This window comes from Pan troglodytes, chromosome 1 (genome assembly GCF_028858775.2).
Source record: "Pan troglodytes isolate AG18354 chromosome 1, NHGRI_mPanTro3-v2.0_pri, whole genome shotgun sequence".
NCBI lineage: Eukaryota > Metazoa > Chordata > Mammalia > Primates > Hominidae > Pan > Pan troglodytes.
Window position 1 is genome coordinate 86,518,986 of NC_072398.2, and position 24,525 is coordinate 86,543,510.

The following is a 24,525-nucleotide window of genomic DNA, read 5'->3' on the forward strand; positions in this document are numbered from 1 at the left end:
TCCCCAGCCATCGCTCCTCTCCAACAAAACCACTATACAATCCCGTTTCCATTCTTCCCTTTTCCTAGCATCACTAGTATTTTCTTACAACAGGGGGAGAAGAAATAGCAGGTGGAAATAGCAGAGGAAATAGCAAGGTTCAAGAAAAAAAGAAAAGGATCATACCATTAGTACCCGTTTTTGGCATTCAGGAGCTAAAGACTCTGCAATTCCATTCTTACAACCCATTTGGAGCTCATTTCAATGAGAAGTCAAACTTCACTAATCTTTTTGAAAACTGGAATAGATAACAATAGCAAAATTGAGCTGTTATTGAAATAAAATAGAAAATATGCTAAATGAATGATTTAGGCCTTAGTTTAAAAAAAAAATAGATAAGATTGATGGATATGAACATCACATGCTCTTCAAAAAAAAAAAAAAAGATCCTTAAACAAAAGACCCACCCCATGAATGACATCCTATCTTGTGACAACTTGTTAGTGGAAAATAAAATTTATTCATCTCTTTTCTAGATATAATTTTTAGAATCATTTATCCAGATTTCCTTTTTATACTTTTGGTCAATACTTAAATATTATTTAAGATGCATTTATAAAGCTCAGTCTTTTCATGCAAACAGCATTTTAGACACAGAGAACCCTTACTAATGACCAATGATCTATGGCCCATATTTAAAGAACCACCTTTGTCTTTTTATTTTTTTAATCCTCTAAAATAACAACAATAACAAAAAACTGGAATAGCCTGCCAGAGAAACTTCAGAAACTACATTCTTTTGAATTCCTAAGTGCCACCAAATATTTGGGCAAAACAGAGTAAATGAATAATTTGAAACAAGGCTTCTCGACCTTGACGCCATTGACACTTTAGGCCAGATAACTCTTTGTCGTAGGAGACCGTCCTGTGCATTGTAGGATGTTTAGTGACATCCCTAATCCCTATTAGATGCCAGTGGTACCACTTCACTTTCCCACTTGTCACAACCAAAAATATCTCCAGACATTGCCAAATGCCCCTTTGGGTGGAGGACAAAATAATCTTTGGGTGAGAGCTACTATTATAAAGTGATAAGAAGATAAAGCCCAAAGTTAGATATTCACTGAAAGAAGTTCTATGACTCTGCAACCTCACTGAAGCATCAATTTGTTTTTATGCATTATCTTAAAGTTTCTCCCAAGTTTCATATTTTCTCAATGAAATAATTTCTTCAAGTACAAATGACACTCCAGAGACAAGAAGATACATTTATTTCACTGCCCAATTATTTTCTTAAAAAAGCTTAATGTTTGATAAAATAAAACAAACTTTTAGTACCATAGAAACCTTTCAACATGTACAATGACATATTATTACTATGTACAACTTCAAAAACAAATGCTTCCAGCTCCAAGTAAACTGATGTTGAACATCCTGCCTATATTTCAGCTGTACGAAATTTCCTGGATGGCCAATGGTCTCCTTGGCTTGGAAAAAATTATGTAAATAAGACCTTCAATGAGTTGGGAATCATAAAAATGCTATCTGAAATTCAGTCATCTGGATCTTGGGAAGTTTGCAATAGCTGTAAGAGTTCAACAAGCAAAATAAAACCCTGTGGATATTTAAACTTCAGTTGTCCAAGACGTCTTGTAGGTTCACAGTTGGTCTATCAAAAATAAAAGCTATTCCTATCGTGGCAAACAAAACTTGGCATCTGGTTCAAATACCATTTTTCACCAGCTCATGAACTCCATTCTCATCGATGATTAGAGGTGCATGGAATTCTTTATCTGCCACATAACTTTCTAATCCCTAAAAAGAGGATTGAAATGAAACACAATTAGAAAATTTGCACTTGTCATGCAGTGCTGGACTTGCTATAATGATGATTTAAAGCACAAATGCCAAAAAAGGTTGAGATGCAGAATATAAAAGTCAAAATCTATTTAATAGACATTTTAGAGTAGACTTAATGACTGACTTGTAAAAGCATAAAACAAAAATATAAAAAGAAAATTACTCTGATCATTTCTACAGTTAACAAGATGATAAACATTTTTCCTATAATCATCTCTCACAGAGTTAACTTTTTTTTTTGAGACGGAGTAGTCTCACCCCTATGCTCACTGCAACCCCCACCTCCCAGCTTCAAGCAATTCTCGTGCCTCAGCCTCCTAAGTAGGTGGAACTACAGGCGCCTGCCATCACACCCGTCTAAGTTTTTGTATTTTTTAGTAGAAACAGGGCTTCATCATGTTGGCCAGGCTGGTCTCGAACTCCTGACCTCAAATGATCTACCTGCCTTGGCCTCCCAAAGCGCTGGGATTACAGGCATGAGCCACTGCAAGCGGCCAGTAGAGTTAACTTTCTAAGCAAGAAAGCTATCTCTAATGCTACAATAAAGCAATACAAAGATCTCCAGGAAAAATATTACATAAGTAAAAGAGTAGAGACCTCTAAATCCCCAAGTTTTAAAAGTGACAGTACTAAGTACTTGAACAAACTAGACTCCTTGAAAGAAAACTTACATTGCATTTAAAAAAAGCCAGGTGATTCATCTAAAAAACAAGGCTGATTATATATTTTTCAAAAGCCTACTACCTTTCAATGAGTAGGTGAAATGGACTAGATATTGTAGATGTCTGTTAATGGCAACTAACCCACTTATGGGATAGATGCAAAGCCATAACACGAATTCTCAAAGAGAAGAATTCAGAACAAATGCAGCTTCTCAACTTGTTCCCAGGAAGAGCTCCTCAGGGCAGGACCATCAGAAAATGTTGCATCTTCTCTAAGGACATCCCTACTTAAACATAAAACAATGCCAGAATTCTACTTTTTAAAAAAGTTTTATTTCTTTTTTTGTAATTTTTTTTTTTCTTTATAAAGACAGGTCTCACTATATTGCCCAGGCTGGTCTCAAACTCCTGAGCTCAAGCAATCCTCTTGCCTCAGCCTCCCAAAGTACTGGGATTACAGGAGTGAGCCACTGTGCCCAACCTTATTTCATTTTTAATTGACAATAATTGTATATATTTTTCAGATACAATGTGATGATTCGATGCATATATACACTGTCGAATAATCAAAGCCAATTAACATATCTATCACCTCAAATACTTATCCTTTCTTCATGGTGAGAACATTTAAAATCCACTTTTTCATTATTTTGAAATATACAAAGCTTTGTAAAAGAATAGAGGAAAAAGTAAAGCAGACTTACTTCTCCAGCATAGGAGATAAGAGGAGAGATTTCACACTGGATTGGTACATCATTGGCATCCTTCAAGCTAAGAAAAAAAACAAGTATGTGTTAAAGACTTTGCTTCCCATGTTACTTGCCAGAGCAAAAGTACAAACCATAACTTTCCTCTGAGAAGCTTGCAGATAACAATTCTTCCAGTTAAACAAATGGAATAGATGCTACCCTGATGATCACTAAATTCCCTGAGGATTAAGTTAATATGAAATTCTCAGGTCAGAAGGACACTATTTGGGGCAAGTGCCAATAATTACTGGTAGCTCTTTACAGCACTTCACTAGTTTTTACACACTGTCCCCTTACATACATCTCATTTTTTACCATTTCCAAGTTTCAATTTGATAAAAAGGTGACTACTTACTAGGTATATACTATATGCCAAGCCCAGTGCTAGGTGCTCTGAAGCCTTCATATTGCATTTTAATCTTCACCACTACCTTGGTACTATTAATGTTGACAAACATTCTAAAGCTGTACTATCCAATACAGAAGCCAATAGCTGCACAGGGCTACTTAAATTTAATTAAAATTTTTAAAACTAATTTAAAATTTAAAATTCAGTTTCTCAGTCATAATAATCACACTTCAAGTGTTCAGAAACCATGAATGGCCAATGACTACAAAACTGGACAACAAAGATATGCAACATTTCCTTCACTGCAGAAAGTTCTATCAGACAGTTAAATTATTTCCCAGTACATGTTTTTTCTGTACAACCCAAATGTCCTAGATTAGCTGAGCTAATTTATTCAATATGTTTCAAAGTACTTCTCTGTTACCAAAAGTCCCTTTTTAAAGAGCTAAGGCAGAATGCACTCAAGCAAAGGCAAGGTCAAAGTCCTTATTTGTTTCATCTAGGTCACAACCTAACATTTATAGCAATTCTGAATTTCTAAGTTATCTAACACAAAAGTCAATAAATAGTCAATGAGTTTGCAGTCATTAGACCTCTTTGTTATTTGCCACTTCAAGAATCTTACCAATAAGACACAGGGCACAAAAATATTAGTCTCTTGTCAAACCATAGCTCTTTCTGTGCTTTCCCCAAGTACGTAGTCTCAAACTTTGCTGGAGTCAATAAAAATCAGAGGGCTTCTGAGTTTAGCTACAGGTCAACCTTTCTCTAGCATTCAAAGCACTCTCTATCCTACTTCACCTTACTTATCCTGAGACTCTCCACTCAAACCAGATCAGTCACACTCTTTGGATTATTCCAAGTCATTCTCAACTATGGTCCCATAAAAACCATATTCATCCTCCAAGATTTGGCTCAAGCCCCAATCTTCTCTTGACCACTGCATTTCATAGTGATTGTCTCCATCCATTTATTCATATAAAAAATAAATGTGGCTGGGTGCAGTGGCTCACACCTGTAATCCCAGCACTTTGGGAGGCCGCGGTGGGTGGATCACCTGAGGTCAGGAGTTTGAGACCAGCCTGGCTAACATGGTGAAACCCTGTCTCTAATAAAAATACAAAATTAGCCGGGTGTGGTGGCACGTACCTGTAAAGCCAGCTACTCCGGAGGCTGAGGCAGGAGAATCGCTAGAACCCAAGAGGCAGAGGTTGCAGTGAGCCGAGATTGCACCATTGCACTCCAGCCAGGGTGACAGAGCGAGACTCTGTCTCGAAAATAAATAAATACATTAATTAATTAATTTAATTAATGTGGCCGGGTGTGGTGGCTCATGCCTATAATCTCAGCACTTTGAGAGGCCGAGGTGGGCAGATCACTTGAGGTCAGGAATTCGAGACCAGCCTGGCCAACATGGTGAAACCCCATCTCTACTAAACAATACAAAAAATTAGCTGGGCATGGAGGCGAGCATCTGTAATCCCAGCTACTCAGAAGGCTGAGGCAGGAGAATCGCTTGAGCCCAGGAGGCGAAGGTTGCAATGAGCTGAGATCGCTCCACTGCACTCCAGCCTGGGCGACAGAGCAAGACACTGTCTCAAAAATAATAATAACAATAATAAATAAAAAATAAATGTATTAGACACCTGCTAAGTCACTGCCTCCCAGAGTAATTATTGCTACAGCACACATTTAGCACATAATCACATACTGCCTGAAAATGTTACTTAACTTTTATGTATGTGCATCTTGAACATCCCAGTAGTCTGTAAGAAGTGACTTATTTCTCTTGTATAAGATACTTCAGCACCTAGGATACTAATAGCACCTATAAACCTATGAGCAGGCCTACGAATGCTTGTTGTCTGAACAAATAACACTATGAAAATGATGACAAACTAATGAAGGGAAAAGAGGAGGCATAGTGAGGCACACACCTCTCTACATACATGCCAGATTCTACCACAAGAGCTCAAGAGGTCTAGTCCAGACCTTCTGGGGCAACTCAAAGTCATACAAAACCAAATGAATCTTGAGTAGGCATGCCAAGGAAAAAAAAAGGAAAAAATGAGGGCCCACCCCATTATGATGTATATAGCCCAGTCCCACCTAAACCCCTGAAGGATTCAGTGTAGCAGGAACAGAAGGTGGTTGTGAACCCAAGAAACACATATATAGCTGGCCTGAATATGTAACTTCCATTCTACTACCACAAAGATACCCCAAGAAACTAAGGAGTCACCTTCAGTAAACAAAATTGGATGCCCTGAAGGAGGGAAAACAGAAGCTACCATCACCAAATGTAAAATCTCAGGATATAAGCAAATTAGCCCAATAAACCTACTGCCCCACAATTCTTTAGCCATGTATCCTTTTGGTAGCTAACACTATTCAGTAAGCATTAAGGTGAGAAATAAAAATAATATCGAGTCAAAACTCAGCATGGTTGTTTCCATTCTTTCAGAATACCTCCTAGTTGCTTCTTCCCTCTTTTACATAATGTACTTCCTTTTCATCTCTCACTATTACATGATGTTCTTCAGCTGTGTAAGGTCATCCTTTGGTGCTAAGGATTATGCAGGAACTCTTTTTCAGTGCATGGTATCATTTAAAGCCAAACTTTGATTTCACTTTAATTATTCTACAAATGGCTAAAATGAAGTAAACTGGGCGATGGGGGATATTAAATAAAAGAGTAAGAATAATGTTTAAAGCTTTTTGTATCTTAACTAAGATAGCTAGATGCTGTCTTCAGTTATATAATTAACAATCTATTACACTGTTAGGTTAAAAGCTATGGTTCAATGACAAAGAAATTTAGTCAAAGTTTTATTTCTTAAATATAAAAGCAGCTTGCTTCCATATATTAAAAATGGTGGATGAGACAGAAAGTGACAAAGGGCTCTGCATCCCAGTTCCCAAGGCAGGAGAGACAACAGTCATCTATGGCAGCGGTCCCCAACCCCTGGGCCATGGACCGGTACTACTCTGTGGCCTGTTAGGACCTGGATCACACACCAGGAGATGAGCAGTGGGCAAGTGAGTAAAGCTTCATCTGTATTTACAGATGCTCCCCACCACTCACATTACTGCCTGAGCTCCACCTCCTGTCAGATCAGTGGCCGCAACAGATTCTCTTAAGAATGTGAACACTATCATGAACTGCCCATGTAAGGGATCTAGGCTGTGTGCTCCTTATGAGAATCTAATGCCTGATGATGTCTCCCATCATCCCCAAATGGGACCACCTAGGTGCAGGAAAACAAGCTCAGGGCTCCCACTGATTCTATACATTACAGTGAGTTGTATAATTATTTCTTACAATGTAATAATAATAGAAATAAAGTGTACTATAAATGTAACATGCTTGTATCATCCTGAAACCACCCTCACCACCCCAAGTCTGTGGAAAAACTGTCTTCCACAAAGCCAGTCCCTGGTGCCAAAATAGGTTGGAGACCGCTGATCTACAGCACCTATAAGAAATTGATCAGATCTTTGAGTCCACTTCCTTGTTTGCAGAATCACATCCCAGAAACACTGATACTCACAGGAATTTGTCTGGGCAGAGGAATGGCACAGATAGGAAAAAGCACGTGGGTGACACTGATGAAGGTGCTACTCTATTTCTGAGATAACTTCCATCTCCAGATCTTTTGCCCTGCATATATTTCCCAAATTACCTTAAAAACTTTTTCTTTCTTTTTTTTTTTTTTTTTTTTTGAGATGGAGTCTTGCTCTGTCACCAAGGCTGGAGTGCAATGGTGCGATCTCAGCTCACTGCAACCTCTGCCTCCCAGGCTCAAGTGATTCTCCCACCTGAGCCTCCTGAGTAGCTGGGACTACAAGCGTGCACCACCACACCAGCTAATTTTTGTATTTTTAGTAGAGATGAGGTTTCGCCATGTTTGCCAGGCTGGTCTCGAACTCCTGACCTCAGGTAATCTGCCCGCCTTGGCCTCCCAAAGTGCTGGGATTACAGGCATGAGCCACCGCACCCAACCTTAAAAACGTTAACTTTCAAAGTGTAACAATAACATCAAGCTGTCTCTTAAACTATAAAGATAATGGCTTTTCCAAACTCTGTCAGTTCCCAGATGGGAGAGGATATGTGTTACTTCTAACTAAAAATGATCTGCCATTAAGATAAAAAGATTCTTTAGAAGCAAGAAAGTAACTGACTAGAATTATTACTGACTAGAATTAACGCAGTGACCAAAAAGGAAAGCTGTTAGTGTGAAAATAAATCAACAGAACAGTTTTCTCCATATTAAGGGCCATCAAATATGACAGGAACAATCAGCCTTTATACTGAGAGCATACACCCAATTCCACAAGACACATCTTCAGAATGGTATTTTTAACCCCGTATAAGCTTATGTTAAAGGTGCAAAATGTGTTCTCCCTGACCTGTAACCTGCTCTGGATCTTACCTATCATCTGAAAATCTGTCAGTTCCAGCTCTAACACCTGTGGTCAGATTCTTTAGTAAAGCATGCTCCCCATTTCCAGCATGCAACAAGATTCTGAGTTAGTGTGATCCAGAGAGATACCTGCCACCAAGTAAGCAGTGCACCCATACCAAAGCTTCAACCATCCTCCCTCCAGACCCCCAAAAGGCAGAGCACTAAACTACGATGCCAGTTAGTATGGAGGGAAGCACAGCCCCATCACCATGCACTGTAGGCAGGCTGGTATATTTACTTGTGATTGACATCAGCTGTGATGGTCTCTGACTTCCCATTTGTAGCACTGCTATGTGGGAATAAATAAGGATTAATGGGAATGGAAGCAAATCAAACAATAACAATGAAATGGAGTTGCAAAATATACTTGATTGAATGGTATGTATTTATGGTAAATCATAAATTCGTCCCAAGAGACCAAAAGGGGGTAAAAAAATAAAAATAAAACTCAATGGCCAAAGATGAAACATGAGGACAATGTGACATGCCAAGAGCAAGCTTGTTGACAATACAGAGCCCAAAAGTGGCCTTGGACTGGGAGATGAAAGCTACCACTGCTGCTTCTTGTAAAACCAGTTATGTACCAGTAAATTCCAATGTTCAGTGTTCTCTAACATTTTATTATTTTTCTTGAGATGGAGTCTCACTCTGTCACCCAGGCCGGAGTGCAGTGGTACAGTCTCAGCTCACTGAAACTTCTCCCTCCCGGGTTCAAGCAATTCTCCTGCCTCAGCCACCCAAGTAGCTGGGATACAGGCATGCGCTACCATGCCCAGCTAATTTTGTATATTTAGTAGAGACAGGGTTTCACCATGTTGGCCAGGCTGGTCTTGAACTTCTAACCTCAGGTAATCTGCCTGCCTCAGTCTCCCAAAATACTGGGATTACAGGCACAAACCACTGTGTCCAGCCCAATATTTTACCATTTATTGAGGCATTCTTGCAGCCAGCCATCTTATCCGTTAGAAATATAAATTAAATGGCAGAATGCTTTTTACATAAGTACAGATATACCAGATGATTCAGAAAGGGAAATTCTAGGTGCCAGTGAAGGTTTCATCATAAAATAAAAGATTTAGGCTGAGCACAATAGCTCACACCTGTAATCCCAGCACTTTGGGTGGCCGAGGTGGGTGTACTGTTTAAGTCCAGGAGGTGAAGGTTGCAGTGAGCCAAGATCGCGCCACTGCACTCCAGCCTGGGTGACAGAGCAAGACCTTGTCTTAAAAAAAAAAAAAAGATTGGCCAGACATGGCGGCTCACGCCTGTAATCCCAGTACTTTGGGAGGCCAAAGCGGGCGGATCACCTGAGGTCAGGATTTCGGGACTAGCCTGACCAACATGGTGAAATCCTGTCTCTACTAAAAATACAAAAATTAGCTGGGCTTTATGGCAGGCGAGTGTAACCCCAGCTACTTGGGAGGCTGAGGCAGGAGAATCACATGAACCCAGGAGGCAGAGGTTGCAGTGGGCAGAGATTGTGCCATTGCACTCCAGCCTGGGTGACAAGAGTGAAACTGTCTCCAAAAAACAAACAAACAAACAAAAAAAACCAGATTTAGCTGAAAAGTACTTTATCTTGGATTTAAATAACTACAATACCTTCTTTTTTTAACTTCTCAAAACCAAGGCCATTTCTAAAGTATCAGTGAATGTAACTGACATTTACTTCTCTTCTAGACACATTCCTCAGTGACCTGAAAGTGCTACAGTGAAAACTGCCATTGGACTACAATTTGTAGGTAGCCTGGGGGTGGTGGGGCTATGAGTGGGTCTCACAGACAGTACTATTAACAGTAGTGAGGTCAGCCGGGCCCAGTGGCTCACACCTGTAATCCCAGCACTTTGGGAGGCCAAGGCGGGCGGATCACAAGGTCAGGAGATCGAGAGCACTCTGGTCAACATGGTGAAAGCCCATCTCTACTAAAAATATAAAAATTAGCTGGGTGTGGTGGCATGTGCCTGTATAGTCCCTGCTACTTGGGAGGCTGAGGTAGGAGAATCGATTTGAACACGGGAGGTGGAGGCTGCAGTGAGCTGAGACTGCGCCACTGCACTCCAACCTGGTGACAAAGCAAGACTCTGTCTCAAAAAAAAAAAAAAAAAAATAGTGGCGAGGCCACAGATATATGGGCAACAACAAACAATCCTCTGTGGCTGAAGGACTTGCCCTGTGGTATAGTGTGTTACTGATGGGCTTTAACCATATGGCACACCAAAAAAAAAATATCTTCTGATCATTATTTAGTAGAAGTCTTTTTGCTGTCATGGTGGCAATGTTTCCAAAAAATAAAAATTAAAAAAAGAGAGATCTGAAAGACTCCTCTTCACAAGAAAGTAAAACAATCATTCTCTTTGTAATAGGCAAAGCTACTGTTATTTCACATCAGGAACTGTTCACACATCAAAACTTTGCTTTTTAAAAAAGATCTAGGAATACAGAGAGAGAGAGAGAGAGAGAAAGAAGTCCAAGAGGAAAAGTCCAAGAAAGGATTCATACAAAAGAGAAAAGATACTGACTTACCGGGGAATTGCTGGAAGGCGAGAGCCATTTTCATCTATGAAATGGCCCCCTGCATTGAGGACCCAGCAATGATGAAGGGACATCAAAGCATGCCTTGCAGTAGTAGGGTTGTCTTTCCCATTCTGACTATCAGCATTCTTTAGTGGGGAAAACTCATCTTCTCGCAATACTTCATATACCACAAACTTCCTAGAGCGAAACCATATAAAGACCTCTTTATTATGAAACTGCATACACAGCTTCTAACCCTTTAACATAGCTAAGGCTTTGGTCTCAACAATAGGCTTTCCTATTCCAATTTGAATGATGAATAAAATATTGCTCACCCTTGGACTAAAGAAAGTTGACATTTTCTTTTTCAATGCAAAATGAGAAATCATTTCCCCCCTCAACTATAGAACAGTTCATCTTAAGTCGGAAAAATTAGAAATCTTAATGTACAAAGATCACATTAGTATCTGTTCTGGAAAAAAAAAAAACAGGCAAAAAAAAATGATTTAGAAATGGAAAGATTAATTTCATTTTATTTATTTATTTTTTTTGAGACGGAGTCTCACTCTGTCACCCAGGCTGGAGTGCAGTGGCGCAATCTCAGCTCACTGCAACCTCTCCTCCTGCTTTCAAGAGATTCTCTCACCTCAGCCTCCTGAGTAGCTGGGACTTCAGGCATGCACCACCACGCCCGGCTGATTTTTGTACTGTTAGTAGAGACAGGGTTTCACCATGTTGGCCAGGCTGGTATCCAACTCCTTGGCCTCAAGTCATCCACCCGCCTCAGCCTCCCAAACTGCTGGAATTACAGGCGTGAGCCACCACGCATTAACTTTATACAGCTTATTTGTCTTTCTCATTTTTGCACTCATCAAATTCTGAGACAAGCATCTCAACATCAAATGTGATCTTTATAGAGAGCTATATAATCTAAAAACATGTTTACTGAAACATCTATTCACAGGGCAGTAAGAAGATATCCTAAATACAAAACGAGATAATTCTTTATCTTAACCTTTTCAGTTTCTCATCCAAAATAAATGACTTTAACAACTTTACAGGAGACCAAGGCGGGGCGTAGTGGCTCAAGCCTATAATCCCAGCACTTTGGGCGGCCGAAATGGGAAGATCGCTTGAGGCCACAAGTTTGAGACCCGCCTGCTCAACATAGCAAGACCCCATCTCATTTAATAAATAAATAATATATATTTATATAATATATATATTTAAATAATATATATAAATAATATATATTTAAATATAATATATATAAATAATATATATTTAAATAATATATATTATATATTATATATATTATATATTATATAAATATATAAATTATATATATATTATATAAATATATAAATTATATATAATATATAATATATAAATTATATTTATATAATATATATTATATATATTTTATATATATATTTAATATATATGAAAAAAACTTTATAGGAGCCAGAAACTAGTTGATTTAAAAAAAAAAAGTTGTACTCATAGGCAACTCAGATCACACTCCTGGTTTTATTCTAGAGAACCATAATGAATCTAGACTACATACTCACAATCAAAATGCCATGTGAGATATGTGCTATCAAATGTTTCCTGAAAACAGTTTTATGCCTAAGAGAGTGAAAAGCAGCATTTTAAGACATTTATTTAACCTTATTGGTACTATTCAAAGCATACTTTGCAAACTGGAAGATGTCAAAGACAAATTTTTCCATCTTTATTCCATTGGGTTTGTCTGGCTTAATTAACTGTCCTTGGGTATCCACATAAGGAATCTTCTTTTGAGCCACATGGTGCTGCAACTGAGGTTCATAAACACTAAGAAGCAGGAGGAGAAAAGATGTAATCACGTTCCAGATTTAAAATGCCAGAAAATCTTATAACACTCAGGAGCAAATGTGTCAACAACCAATACTAAGATTTTCAAAGTGAAGAGCATTTAAGTTTCAGTTCATATTTAAATAGTAAATGAATAGCTTTCCCCCAATCATCTCTTTATATTTAAAAAAAAATCAAATAACAGTCTCCACTAAAACTGTGTACGTGTGCATTAAAACTGTATTCATTACAAATGCCTTAAAACTGTATAAATGTACATTAAAAAATGCATTAAGTTACTATGGATGAAACAGTAACACAGCTACAAATGGCATAGAATGGGAAATATTTTGGAACTGGAGTTGATATTCTAAAGTAATGCATATTAACTTTTTAAAAAGTAGACAAGTCATCTTGAATGTCTAAAAGCTAAGTGAAATCGATAGTGAGAATGTCCTTCATTTAAAACTATGGTGGGATAAAATAGCTCTTATTTTATCTTTTGTAGCACTACCCGCTAATTTTCATGCAGGTGTCAAGTAATTTCTTCACTCTTTAGCACACTAGTTTCTAAATGCCAGCCTGGGAATCAGCTGAATTAGAACTTTGTGGGCAGCTTTCTAAAAATATAGATGCCCCGAACCCACCTCCTGAAATTCTAATTCAGTTGGTGTAAGGTGAACATCTGTATTTTTAAAAAGCTCACAGTTGTGGTAAAGAAAGTTTCATTTCTTATGCTTTGCTTCAACAGAACCTAGCACATAGTTGGGGGTGGGAGGGTGAGAAGGGAGAAATGCTTTGGCCTCCCATTAATGCGCTGGGGAATGGGCTCCGATGATTCCCACCTTACAATACATCTTACTAAAAACAATCACAACATGAGATAAATGTCCATTTGATAAGTGATCCTCAGGAAAGATGAATTCTGTGGGATATGGACTTGGGGTGTCTGCATCCCTCTCAAGTGTCTTAGTTTCTGATTAACAATAAATATAATTTTAAAAGGCCCCCATCTTGCCCATACTTGACAACATCTCTCAGAAATGGTACGGTGAAGAAATGGTTGGCAATGTTCCCCGCATTGAACAGCAGTCGTCCATCTGAGCTTCGTTTTTGAGCTGTTGCCAGGGAAATCTCACTATATTCTACCACCTGGTAAACTCCATCCACTCGGCAAACCACTCCAACTGGTTCTGTAGGGTTCGTTTTCTCTACCACCTGTCCACCAGAGAAAAATAGTAGAGGAGGAAATTGCATTAAATGTTTCTTTGGAGATTTGCTATTGTCAAAGATGACATTTACAACTTTGCTTACACTAAAAGGTATAAAGCCAAGAAGAATCTTTAACTTTAGACAATCAACTATCCATCTTTATATACCTTGACAGGCACTTTCCAACTGGAAATGAGGTATATTATTTCCTTCCTATTTATCACCTAACTAAACCTTGGGCTAGAAATTCCATCATATACATATATCTAGCACAGAGTAAATCACATTGGAGTGGGAATAATTACATCAGGAGTCAACATCCCCCATGTATCTTGTACTTTTTATTTAATTTATCCTTAACCACCTCAATTACTTTGATAATAAATAAAATGAAATTTCTCTGGGATTCACAAGACAAAAGACCTAAGTTAGGCATTTTGTCTCTCATTTTCTATTGCCCGATATTTCATTTGAAAATAGCATTTCTTTAATTTTGGCATTTTCCTTGTTTTTCAGGAACCTGAGTAGGAGGTAAAGGGGTTTAGAGCAGGCAGGTCACTAGCCTCCCACTTCAACTTTAATCAGAAAACCCACCCATATTTATCTGTTTTGTATACTCAATTTTGTTTGAAATAAGTGATTCTATACTTCAAAAAAATAATTCTGAAAACCAGTGATGTGATAATTTATCAATGGCTCTGGGCTGATGGGGAGCTGAGAAAAGACGGTATACTAAAATCAGAGGGAAAATTAAGAATGTAATTTTTAAAAACCTCACAAGTGATTTTGGTATGCCACCACACTAATCCCACATATCACTGACTTAAGTGTTTAGAAGAAAATTATAAAAGAACTATATGCAATGCACTAATATAAAATCAAGGTTCAGATAAGATAAATATCCAACCGAAGAAACAAACAATAAAAAATATTTGTCAACCTAGGCAACAAGGTGAAACTCTGGCTTCTATTTAAAAAATAAAAAAATTAGCCAGGCGTGGTGGCATGCTGGAGTCTCAGCTACTAAGGAGACTAAGGAAAGAGGATCACCTGAGTCTGGGGAGGTTGAGGCTACAGTGAAACGTGATTGCGCCACTGCACTCCACTCGAGCCTGGGCAACAGAGTAAGACCCTCAAAAATCCCTATCTATTTGAAGGTATTGTTTTGTTTGTCCAGTCTAATTATCAATTCAGCATGCTTCAAAATATGTTTAAAACTCTGTCCCCAATTTGACAAGTCTATCCTAAGTAGACATGAAATTATATTAATAAAGTTAAGACTTTTCTTCAACAACTGATTTCTTAAAATAAATACAGTCAGTAACAGTCTCATCCAGAAAACTAAAGGCACTATTGAGAACTTCGTTTACACAGCAATTAGAGATATAGGCACTGAGTCCAGCTCAGTGAGGCAGGACTGCTGGATAAGTAAGCCTGTTGTGTGGTTCACTGTTTGCCACCCTGAAAGGAACACAGTTCTTAATGAAAAGAAACTTTCTACCGAGGAAGTAGATTAAACTGAAGGGGAACATTATGCAGCAAATTATTTAAATCAATCACGGGCCTATTTACAATTCTTATCTACCAACCCATCACCACCTCTTACTTCATGTACTCTACCTACAGTGGGTATCTTACTAGGCAGGGAATTTGGGATAGATTCCCCTTATTCTCTCTCTCTTTTTTTTTAACGCACACAGGTTTATTTTCCAGTCACCACTATATACTCCTACTCCCAACCAGCCATAAAAATAAAAATATACATATTCACATTTTACATTTCCCAAAGGTTTACTTCTATGGCAACTATTAACCTCTAAATATTTTAAAAGTCTACATTACAGAAGAAAGCATTTGTAAACTGCATGAAGTGGGAATCCATTTATATTATACAGAAAAGATATAAAGTATAGAACAGGCGTGGTAGCTCACACCTATAATCTCAGCACTTTGGGAGGCTGAGGTGGGTGTATCATCTGAGGTCAGGAGTTCAAGACCAGCCTGGCCAACATGGTGAAACCCCATCTCTACTGAAAATAAAAAAAAAAAAATTAGCCAGGCATGGTGGTAGGCACTGTAATCCCAGCGATTCAGGAGGCTGAGGCAGCAGAATCACTTGAACCTGGGAGGCAGAGATTGCAGTAAGCCAAGATTGCGCCATTGCGCTCCAGCTGGGGCAACAAGAGAAAGACTCTATCTCAAAAAAAAAAAAAAAAAAAAGATATACAGTATAAACTTAAAAGGTGTACTCAATATTTCTTAAGTTTAATCCAGAAAAACTGAGTCCAGGGCCAGGCACAGTGGCTTACACCTATAATCCCAGCACTCCAGGAGGCCAAGGCAGGTGGATCACTTGAGGTCAGGAGTTAAGAGACCAGCCTGGCCAACATGGTAAATTAGCCAGGTGTGGTGGCACATGCCTGTAATCCCAGCTACTTGGGAGGCTGAGCAGGAGGATCACTTGAACCCAGTAGGCAGAGGTTGCAGTGAGCTGAGAGAAAAGCTGAGTCCAAAATAACACTTTAACCTCAGAGTTACTATAATTGCTTTACAAAATGATCTTCAGTTAACAATGGTTCCTACCTTTTTAACTTTGTACTTTTGCAAACTACCTCACTCTTTCAGTCTTTTCTCATGTTCTTCACTCCATAAAAAATACTTAATGCACCAAGACAGGGGCCTATTAAAGTACTGCAGGCCAGGCATAGTGGTTCACACCTGTAATCCCAGCACTTTGGAAGGCTCAGGCAGGCAGATCACCTGAGCCCAGGATTTCAAGACCAGCCTGGGCAACGTAGCAAAACCCCACCTCTACAAAAAATACAAAAATTAGCCAGGCATGGTGCCGGGTGCCTGTAGTCTCAGCTACTCAGGAGGCTGAGGTGAGAGGATCACCTGAACCCAGGAGGTCAAGGCTGCAGTGAAGCCATGATAATGCCACTGCATATCCAGCCTGGGTGGCAGAGTGAGACCCTGTCTCAAAATAAATAATTACAATAAAAATAAAGTACTGCAAATAATTCTACTACCACAGTATGAATCATCCCCTAACTTAGGTGTTTTAAGATATATATTTTAATGCTTTGATTTTCTTATTTTAAAAGGGCAGGGGAGCAATTATGTAAACGGCTTCTAACATTTCTAAAAGATTTTAATATATGCCAGTCTAGTCATATTTTGGTTCCATCTGAATATTTACTTATTCATTCACTGAATGACTACTACATTACATGCCAGACACAGGACTAAACAGTGAGTGTCTTTGCAAGGAAGACTGAGTCTGGATTTATCCTACAGAGCCCACAGGTAATGGAGAGGAGTGACTTAACACTTGCATCTTTGCGTGATTAGTGTACTCACAAAAGTTAGCACACCAGTTTAAAGATTTTTGAACTGTCAGCAAAAACTAATCTAAAGAGTATGGTTCTATAATGTAATATAATATAAGACTAGGAAGTTGGGAAACATGAACTCTAATCCTGGCTCTGTTAATGTGATAAAGAACCTTGAGCCTGAGTCTTATAAAGTACTAGAACTCTGGCCAGGTGCAGTGGCTCACGCCTGTAATCCCAGCACTTTGGGAGGCCAAAGCAGGCAGATCACCTGAGGTCAGAAGTTCAAGACCAGCCTGGGCAACACAGTGAAACCCTGTCTCTACTAAAAATACAAAAAGACCCAGAAAAATTAACCAGGTGTGGTGGTGCACGCCTGTGGTACCAGCTACTCCAGAGGCTGAGGCAGGAGAATTGCTGAGCCTGGAGGCAGAAGTTGCAGTGAGCCAAGATCACATCACTGCAATCCAGCCTAGGCAACAGAGCCAGACCCTGTCAAATAAATAAATAAATAAATAAACAAACAAAGTACTAGAACTCAGGATTCTCATTTCTGAGATCAAAGGGGTTGACCAGATGATCTCTGGGGTCCCTTCCAGGTTGAACACTCTCTGATTGCATAAAGTTTAAATTGGTTCTGAAGCTCGTAACAGTACAATTTTAAGTTTCTATTTTAGGAAAAAAGTGACACCGGCTGGGCACGGTGGCTCACGCCTGTAATCCCAGCACTTTGGGAGGCTGAGGCGGGTGGATCATGAGGTCAGGCGTTCGAGACCAGCCTGGCCAACATAGTGAAACCCCATCTGTACTAAAAATACAAAAAAATTATCTGGGCCTGGTGGTGGGTGCCTATAATCCCAGCTACTCGGGAGGCTGAGGCAGGAGAATTGCTTGAACCTGGGAGACGGAGGTTGCAGTGAGCCAAGATCATGCCACTGCACTCCAGCCCAGGCGACAGTGCGAGACTGCGTCTCAAAAAAAAAAAAAAAAAAAAGAGTGACACCAAGTGGAAGGCGTGTGCCTATAATCCCAGCTACTGGGGAGGGTGAGGCAGGAGAATCACTCGAACCCAGGAGGCAAAGGTTGCAGTGAGCCAAGATCCTGCCACTGCACTCCAGCCTAGATGACATAGTGAGTCTGTGGCTAAAAAAAAAAAAAAAACAAAAAAATACAGTTCAGATACTCACAGAGTATTGGAACAGATAGAAGTCTTAAATAACTGAACTAAACCAACGCTTATTTTCAGAGTCCAGAGGAGGCTTATTAGGTCTATCAGCTTAATCTCTCAAAACTTGTATCAGTAAATTTAAGATTTCAGCTTCCAATGAGACTTTGCATAAAATTTCTAGATTAACTTTGAGAGAAATAACTTCTTTGGCAGATCTTCTTTTTAAATACAGATATTTCAAAATAATTTGAAATCGAATTTGTTTTTGTCAGAAGCCTATATGGTTACTGCTTTCGGTAGAAAGGTCTTCCTTTTGCATCACAATTATAAAATTCTTCTAATTTTCTTCTAATACCTTTATGATTTCATTTTTAAATATTTAACTGTGTAATCCACCTAAAACTGATATTTGTATGAGCTTTGACAGAGAGATCTTACTTTATTGTTAGCCAGTTATTTCATTCATTTCCTCCACTGAGTCAAAAGGCCATATTTTATAAAATGTGTTCTTCTTATACATACACAGATGTGTTTCTGACTGACCTACTCTATTTTCATTAATCTGTCATTCTATTCTGGTTCCAGTACCACACTCTTTTAATTTACAATTCCTTTTAATGCTTGATAGATGGTCTTCAGCCCCCTTTCCTCCCTTATCTTCATCCTTTCTCAACATTTTCCTGGCCACCTTTACATGTTTATTCTAAACTTTGCAATCATTCTGTCAAGTGTCCCCAAAATAGTCTCACTGAGATTTTGACTGGGCTTTTATTATACTGTTTTTGATGAGAATGGATACCTATACAGACTTCTAGTAATGTTTATATCAGCATTTTTAAGTCTTCCAAAGTGTTTTTAAAGGTTTGCATGTTTGCTGTCTATTTTATTTCTAGCTATAATATATATATTTTTTGCTACCATAAAGACATGCCATCACCTATACAACTAAAAACGTGTTGAAAAGTACAATGCCAAGAACAGACTCATTACATATCATTACAAACCTCCCTCCAACTTAGTATCAGTCTGTGTGTGGTCATTCAAGCAGTTATTCATCTCTTTAATTGTCCTTATGCCCAACTTGCATATTTCTATCTTATTCGAAAAAACATCATAAGATACCTTGTCACCTGACTTAGGAAGTCTAAATCTGTTATTTCTACCACATTTTCCTTACCTACTCCAATAACTTTGTCACAGGAAAAAAGTTGGATTAATCTGATTGAACACAATTTGATATTAATGAATCCAACCCAGGTCTAGTGATGACCACTTTCCCAAGTACTTACAAATCCTCCTCACATAGTTTAAACTCTTACCTGTGATAAGTATACAACATTACATCTAGAATCAAGTCTTGCCAATTTAAGAAAAAAAGTGGGTGTGGGACCGTTTAGTTACTTTAGAGAGATAAATGGTTCTAAAATATTCAAATCACCCTAATAAACTTGGTTTGACTTCTGGAACGCATATATGACAGAGCAAGACCATCAAAAGCCTCACCATAGTTGAGAAAGGCATTACCTTTGCTCCACAGTCTGCTCCTTTCTGAATGCAAAATCCAATGAATCGTGGGTCTGCCACTTTTACTAATATGTTGTCAACACAATAGACATGAATGCTCCAAATGCCTCTTTGCTCCATATCCTCCACAATATTCTGGGCTGCAAGTGCCCGATAAAGACCACCATTCCCATCTGGAAAACAAAATAGCCCATTAGTAGCATATCAAAATCCATCATAAAGGTAACACAAAGATTGTTTCCAAACTAGGGTTAAGATCCCTAAAAAACAAAATTCGCTTTACAAAGGCAAGAAAACTGAATATCCATAAGGAAGGAATCAGGTGTCAAAAAAATTGAACTATAGGATTTTGAAGGTTACTTAGCATTAACTATCCAGAGAATAACACTATCAATGTAAGATCAGGCAACCCCAAAAACCATATCTTTCTTTTTAACTCAGCCCCTTTTAGTAATATATTGTATGATATAAAATCCTTTATCAGGCAATGATTATTTCATAACATTTCAAGTTTCATTAACATTTGTATGATTCAAGTTAGCTCTGTATTTATAACCCCAACGCTGACAATTTCACCCATCTCAAAAATACGTAAGTATTTTGTATCAAATCATTTGTTAAAAAAACAGATTGATATGAAGGCCTAAGGTGATTTAAACGAGATATAAATAAAGCCTCTTCTTTCTCCATCTATTTATAATGCTGCTTTAATGTACTTTGTCCAATAACAACCTTAACCATAGCTTAAGTGATGAAAAATTAGACAACTTCACAAAATACAGCTAAGAATAGTAACTATTCCATTAACCAAAAGAATTAAGATGAAATAAAAGCCTACATCTAGAGAGCACCACTGTTAATACTATTAATTTCTTTTCAGCCTTTCCTCCAAGTACAGATTCTCATAAATATAAAACTGTCAGTAGGTCTATTTTTATAGACTGAGGTTGTACTCAGGGTCACTGAATGTGGCTACACAGGCAATACACTGTCCAATTCTAGTGGGTCCCATTAATAAACCATGATTTGTATGCACTACCTGGAATTGTGCAAAGCAGTGGCCCTAATCATAGACTGTATGCAGTTTTTCATTTTGCATTCTCTTACTTAACTTGCTGAAATAATGTTTAGCATTTAATGCCACCAATTATTTTAATGCTATTTAAGAATTAATGCTATTTTTAAACGATAATTTAGCCTCTCATTTATTAAATAGCATATGGTTTCCAAGTTTTCACTATAATAAACAACGTAGCCATGAACATTGCAGTATACATAAAATATTTGCTATATGGCTGGGCGCGGTGGCTCACGGCTGTAATTCCAGCATTTTGGGAGGCCAAGGCAGGTACACCATTTGAGGTCAGGAGTTTGAGACCAGCCTAGCCAACATGGCGAAACCCCTTCTCTACAAAAAAATACAAAAACTTAGCTGGGCATGGTGGCGCGTGCCTGTAATCCCAGCTACTCAGGAGGCTGAGGCAGGAGAATCACTTGAACCCAGTAGGCAGAGGTTGCAGTGAGCCGAGATTGCACCACTGCACTCCAGCCTGGGCAACAGAGTGAGACTCTGTCTCAAAAATTTTAAAAAATAAAAAATAAAATACTTGTTATAGAGAAAGAATACCCTGAATGCTCCTCAAATTGCTCCATAGAGCAGACACCCACAACAAGCATAAAAGTGTATCCATTACACCAACGGGCATTTTCATCTTTTTAAATCATTTCCAAGCTGCAAAAAACACATATATATTAATGTTTAAATATCCAAATCACCATGTTAAAAAGAAAATCAACATTTGATGATTTATGTTGTTATCCTTTCTAGTCACCATTAAATAAGGATGATTACAAACCTGGAGCCATAGAAACTTTGTTCTTCTCTTCCAAAATAATTTTCCCATCAAAACTCATGGCGGGGAGCATTCCTTGCTGAAAAAAGATTACATTCTCTTTTTTTAAACCAAAGTACTTGTGCTTGGTGAAGAACTCCTTTGTAGATTCCATTGTTCTGCCACTGGTCATTATATACCTTACAAGAGAAAATCAGATCTTCTAAGCAACCGTGCTAGGTGGACTAGGGCAAAATAAAGTTTCATCTATTTCCTAAGCTAAAGATATCTTTGAAAGCACTTGCTTATTATTTTGACTTCCTTCATATTTTTCCTGGGTAAGACACATTCATTAGCTGTTACCCAAGGAGAATTTCTTTCAGTAATTTCATCAACTCTTACGTATGAAATAAATCTACTTACAATATTAAACATACTAAACATACCTCCTTCAAGAGAACCTATAAAATGGCTTAAGTAAACATTTTAGAACTCTGTGAAAGTGTATTTTAAATTTGAAATGCCTATTCTGAATAAAACAGGAAGAAAAAGGTAACTGCAATACAGTTTAATGATCTCTTGGGGTTCTTTTTATTGAAATCTGAAATGCAGTCTGGGCTCTGTTAACCCTCCATTTAAAAATCATAAAAGTATAATTATACTTTCTGTTGTCACAAAAATCCAACCCATGCTAGTGTGGCAAAAAAGAAAAAAATTATTTCTAAAACTATAATTAGTGACTGTGGTAGCTTTTGCCCTTACTAGAATGTAAACTACATATAAGAAGGGATTTTTGCCTGTTTGGGTTACTGATTTATCCTCAACACCTAGAAAAAGACACTCAATTAATATTTGTTAAATGAATAAACAAAATGGTATAATTTCATACCACAGGAGGTATCTGTCTGTTTAACAAATTATCCTGGATATTTTGAACTTTAGGTACAAAAGATTTGGATATATTTAGAAGATGACAGAAGAAGTGGCTAAACTTCTCTGCATAAGAACAGAAATTCTGAGTTGTGAAGAGATGGAAGAAAGAGAGAGAAGAAAATTCAATATGATAGTAGGAGGCCAGGGCTGTAAGTAGAATGTTGGCCACTTAGAATACAGATGTTCCTCCAAATTCCCCACAGGAATCAAGATGAACAAAACAGTTCACAGCAGGCCAGTACTCGTGGTGAGAAGAGCTAGAAGAGCTATGAAAATTACAAAAAGCAGTTTTTTAAAGGCATCAGAGAGCTTCAGAGGCCAAATAGATTGGAACTATAAGTCCAGAGACAGAATCTTTCAAAAGGGAACTGAGGCTATACAGCTGCCTTGTCCTGAGGGCACCTGCTGACTTGGGGTACAGGCTAGTGGTGAATATGGCTTGGACCAAAGGCTGCTGCTCGGGGACAGAAACTAGTAGAGCTTTTGTTGATCACGTGGGACTGAAATAACAAGATAGGGACTTGGGGGACCTCAAACACACAGCTGATTTTCCCCTCAAAACATGCTAACTTCCAAAACTGCTCGGGGAAAGAGATTAAAGAGCTGAACCAAAAACTTATAAAAAGCAGAGCAGGATCTTCTGTAATCTCTTGGTCCTTAGGAAACTAACACTGGCTGGACACAGTGGCTCACACCTGTAATCTCAGCATTTTGGGAGGTCGAGGGGGGCAGCTCACTTGAGCTCAGGAATTTGAGACCAGAACCCTGTCTCTACAAAAAAAACAAAAAAAATAGCCGGGCGCGGCGGCTCATGCCTGTAATCTCAGCACTTTGAGATGCTGAGACGGGCAGATCACAAGGTCAGGAGTTCAAGACCTGCTTGACCAACATGGTGAAACTCCATCTCTACTAAAAATACAAAAATTAGCCAGGTGTGGTGGTGTGTGCCTGTAATGCCAGCTACTCAGGAGGCTGAGGCAGGAGAACCGCTTGAACCCGGGAGGCAGGGGTTGCAGTGGGCCGAAATTGCGCCACTGCACTCCAGCCTGGGGACAGAGCAAGACTCCCTCTCAAAAAGAAAAAAAAATTAGCCAGGCATGGTGGCAGGTGCCTGTATTCCCAGCTACTGGGGAGGCTGAGGTAGGAGGATGGCTTCAGACCAGAAGGCAAAGGTGACGGTCAGCTAAGGCTGCACTACTGCACTCCAGCCTGGGTGACTGAGACAGACCCTGTCTCAAAAAAAAAAAAAAAAAAAAAAAGGGAAGGAACTAACACTGACCAAGGTGGAGCCCCTGAGAACCTGAGAATACAGCATACTAGTAAAGGCTGAGGACACAAGTATGGCCCATAGCACAGAAGTCAATGCAGCTTCACCTGGTGTGTATGCGGAAGAGGCGCATGGGTGTGGGAGAGCTAAATAACCTGGTACCTGAAAATATGAGTTTCTAGATGCAGAGAGCTCACTGAGTACTTTAAGGTACTCAGTCAGGAATGTAAAAGTTGGCGGTGAGTATATATTGCTTATTAAGTCAATAGTGGCCATCTATCAAGCAATAATATATAGCACTTTTAAAATATATAGTAAATTATACCTCCCAAGAAAATCAACAGTAACAAGAAATATGTCTGTGAGTGCATAAAGTATATATGCATTTTGAATATTACAAAACAATATATGTTCAGACACACTCCAATAATGAGACGTATCTTACCATGGAATAATGCATTTGTTGCCATAATATTTTTCAGCAACCTGCTGTAGCTTCAGGATACGCTCTGCTTGAATCTGAAAAAGTGTCTTACGGGATGGCAAACCAACATCATACATCCCCTTAGGATACGCAACGCCGAGTCTTGTCCCCTGCCCACCAGCTAGAAGAAGAACTGCTACTTTATTCTGAGAAATCTGGAAAAGTCCTAGAAAAGAAGACACTTGTATCACAAAACCTCTACAATTCAACACTTTAGTATTAAACATACATAGGTAGCAGCAAAGACTCATCAAAAAGGAAGTAAGGCTATACAGCTGCCTTGTCCTGAGGCCATTTGCTGATTTGGGGTACAGGCTAGTGGTGGAGAATCTGGCTTGGACCAAAGCCTGCTTGCTG

The 24,525-nt window shown here is 38.7% G+C and overlaps 1 protein-coding gene across 14 annotated transcripts in view; it reads right to left on the reverse strand.

Annotated features, from left to right (window-relative positions):
* Window positions 1-1,227: 1,227 nt before the first annotated feature.
* UAP1 (UDP-N-acetylglucosamine pyrophosphorylase 1) overlaps window positions 1,228-24,525 on the reverse strand; it is a 37,526-nt gene continuing 14,228 nt past the window's right edge. For 4 of the 14 annotated variants that reach the window (XM_001174297.7, XM_054687669.2, XM_063795987.1 and 1 more), the window contains 8 exons: window positions 24,130-24,334; window positions 21,509-21,684; window positions 19,653-19,825; window positions 13,441-13,634; window positions 12,276-12,416; window positions 10,590-10,778; window positions 3,206-3,272; window positions 1,228-1,794 (listed from right to left, as the gene is read on the reverse strand). In XM_001174297.7, the coding sequence (XP_001174297.2) occupies window positions 1,702-1,794; window positions 3,206-3,272; window positions 10,590-10,778; window positions 12,276-12,416; window positions 13,441-13,634; window positions 19,653-19,825; window positions 21,509-21,684; window positions 24,130-24,334 (1,238 nt within the window). In that variant the 3' untranslated portion in view covers window positions 1,228-1,701. Of the gene's footprint in view, window positions 1,795-3,205; window positions 3,273-4,748; window positions 4,867-8,303; window positions 8,355-10,589; window positions 10,779-10,915; window positions 11,053-12,275; window positions 12,417-13,440; window positions 13,635-19,652; window positions 19,826-21,508; window positions 21,685-24,129; window positions 24,335-24,525 lie in introns of all 14 variants that reach the window. The other 10 variants (XM_016931184.3, XM_063795967.1, XM_054687652.2 and 7 more) reach the window with 6 other exon arrangements.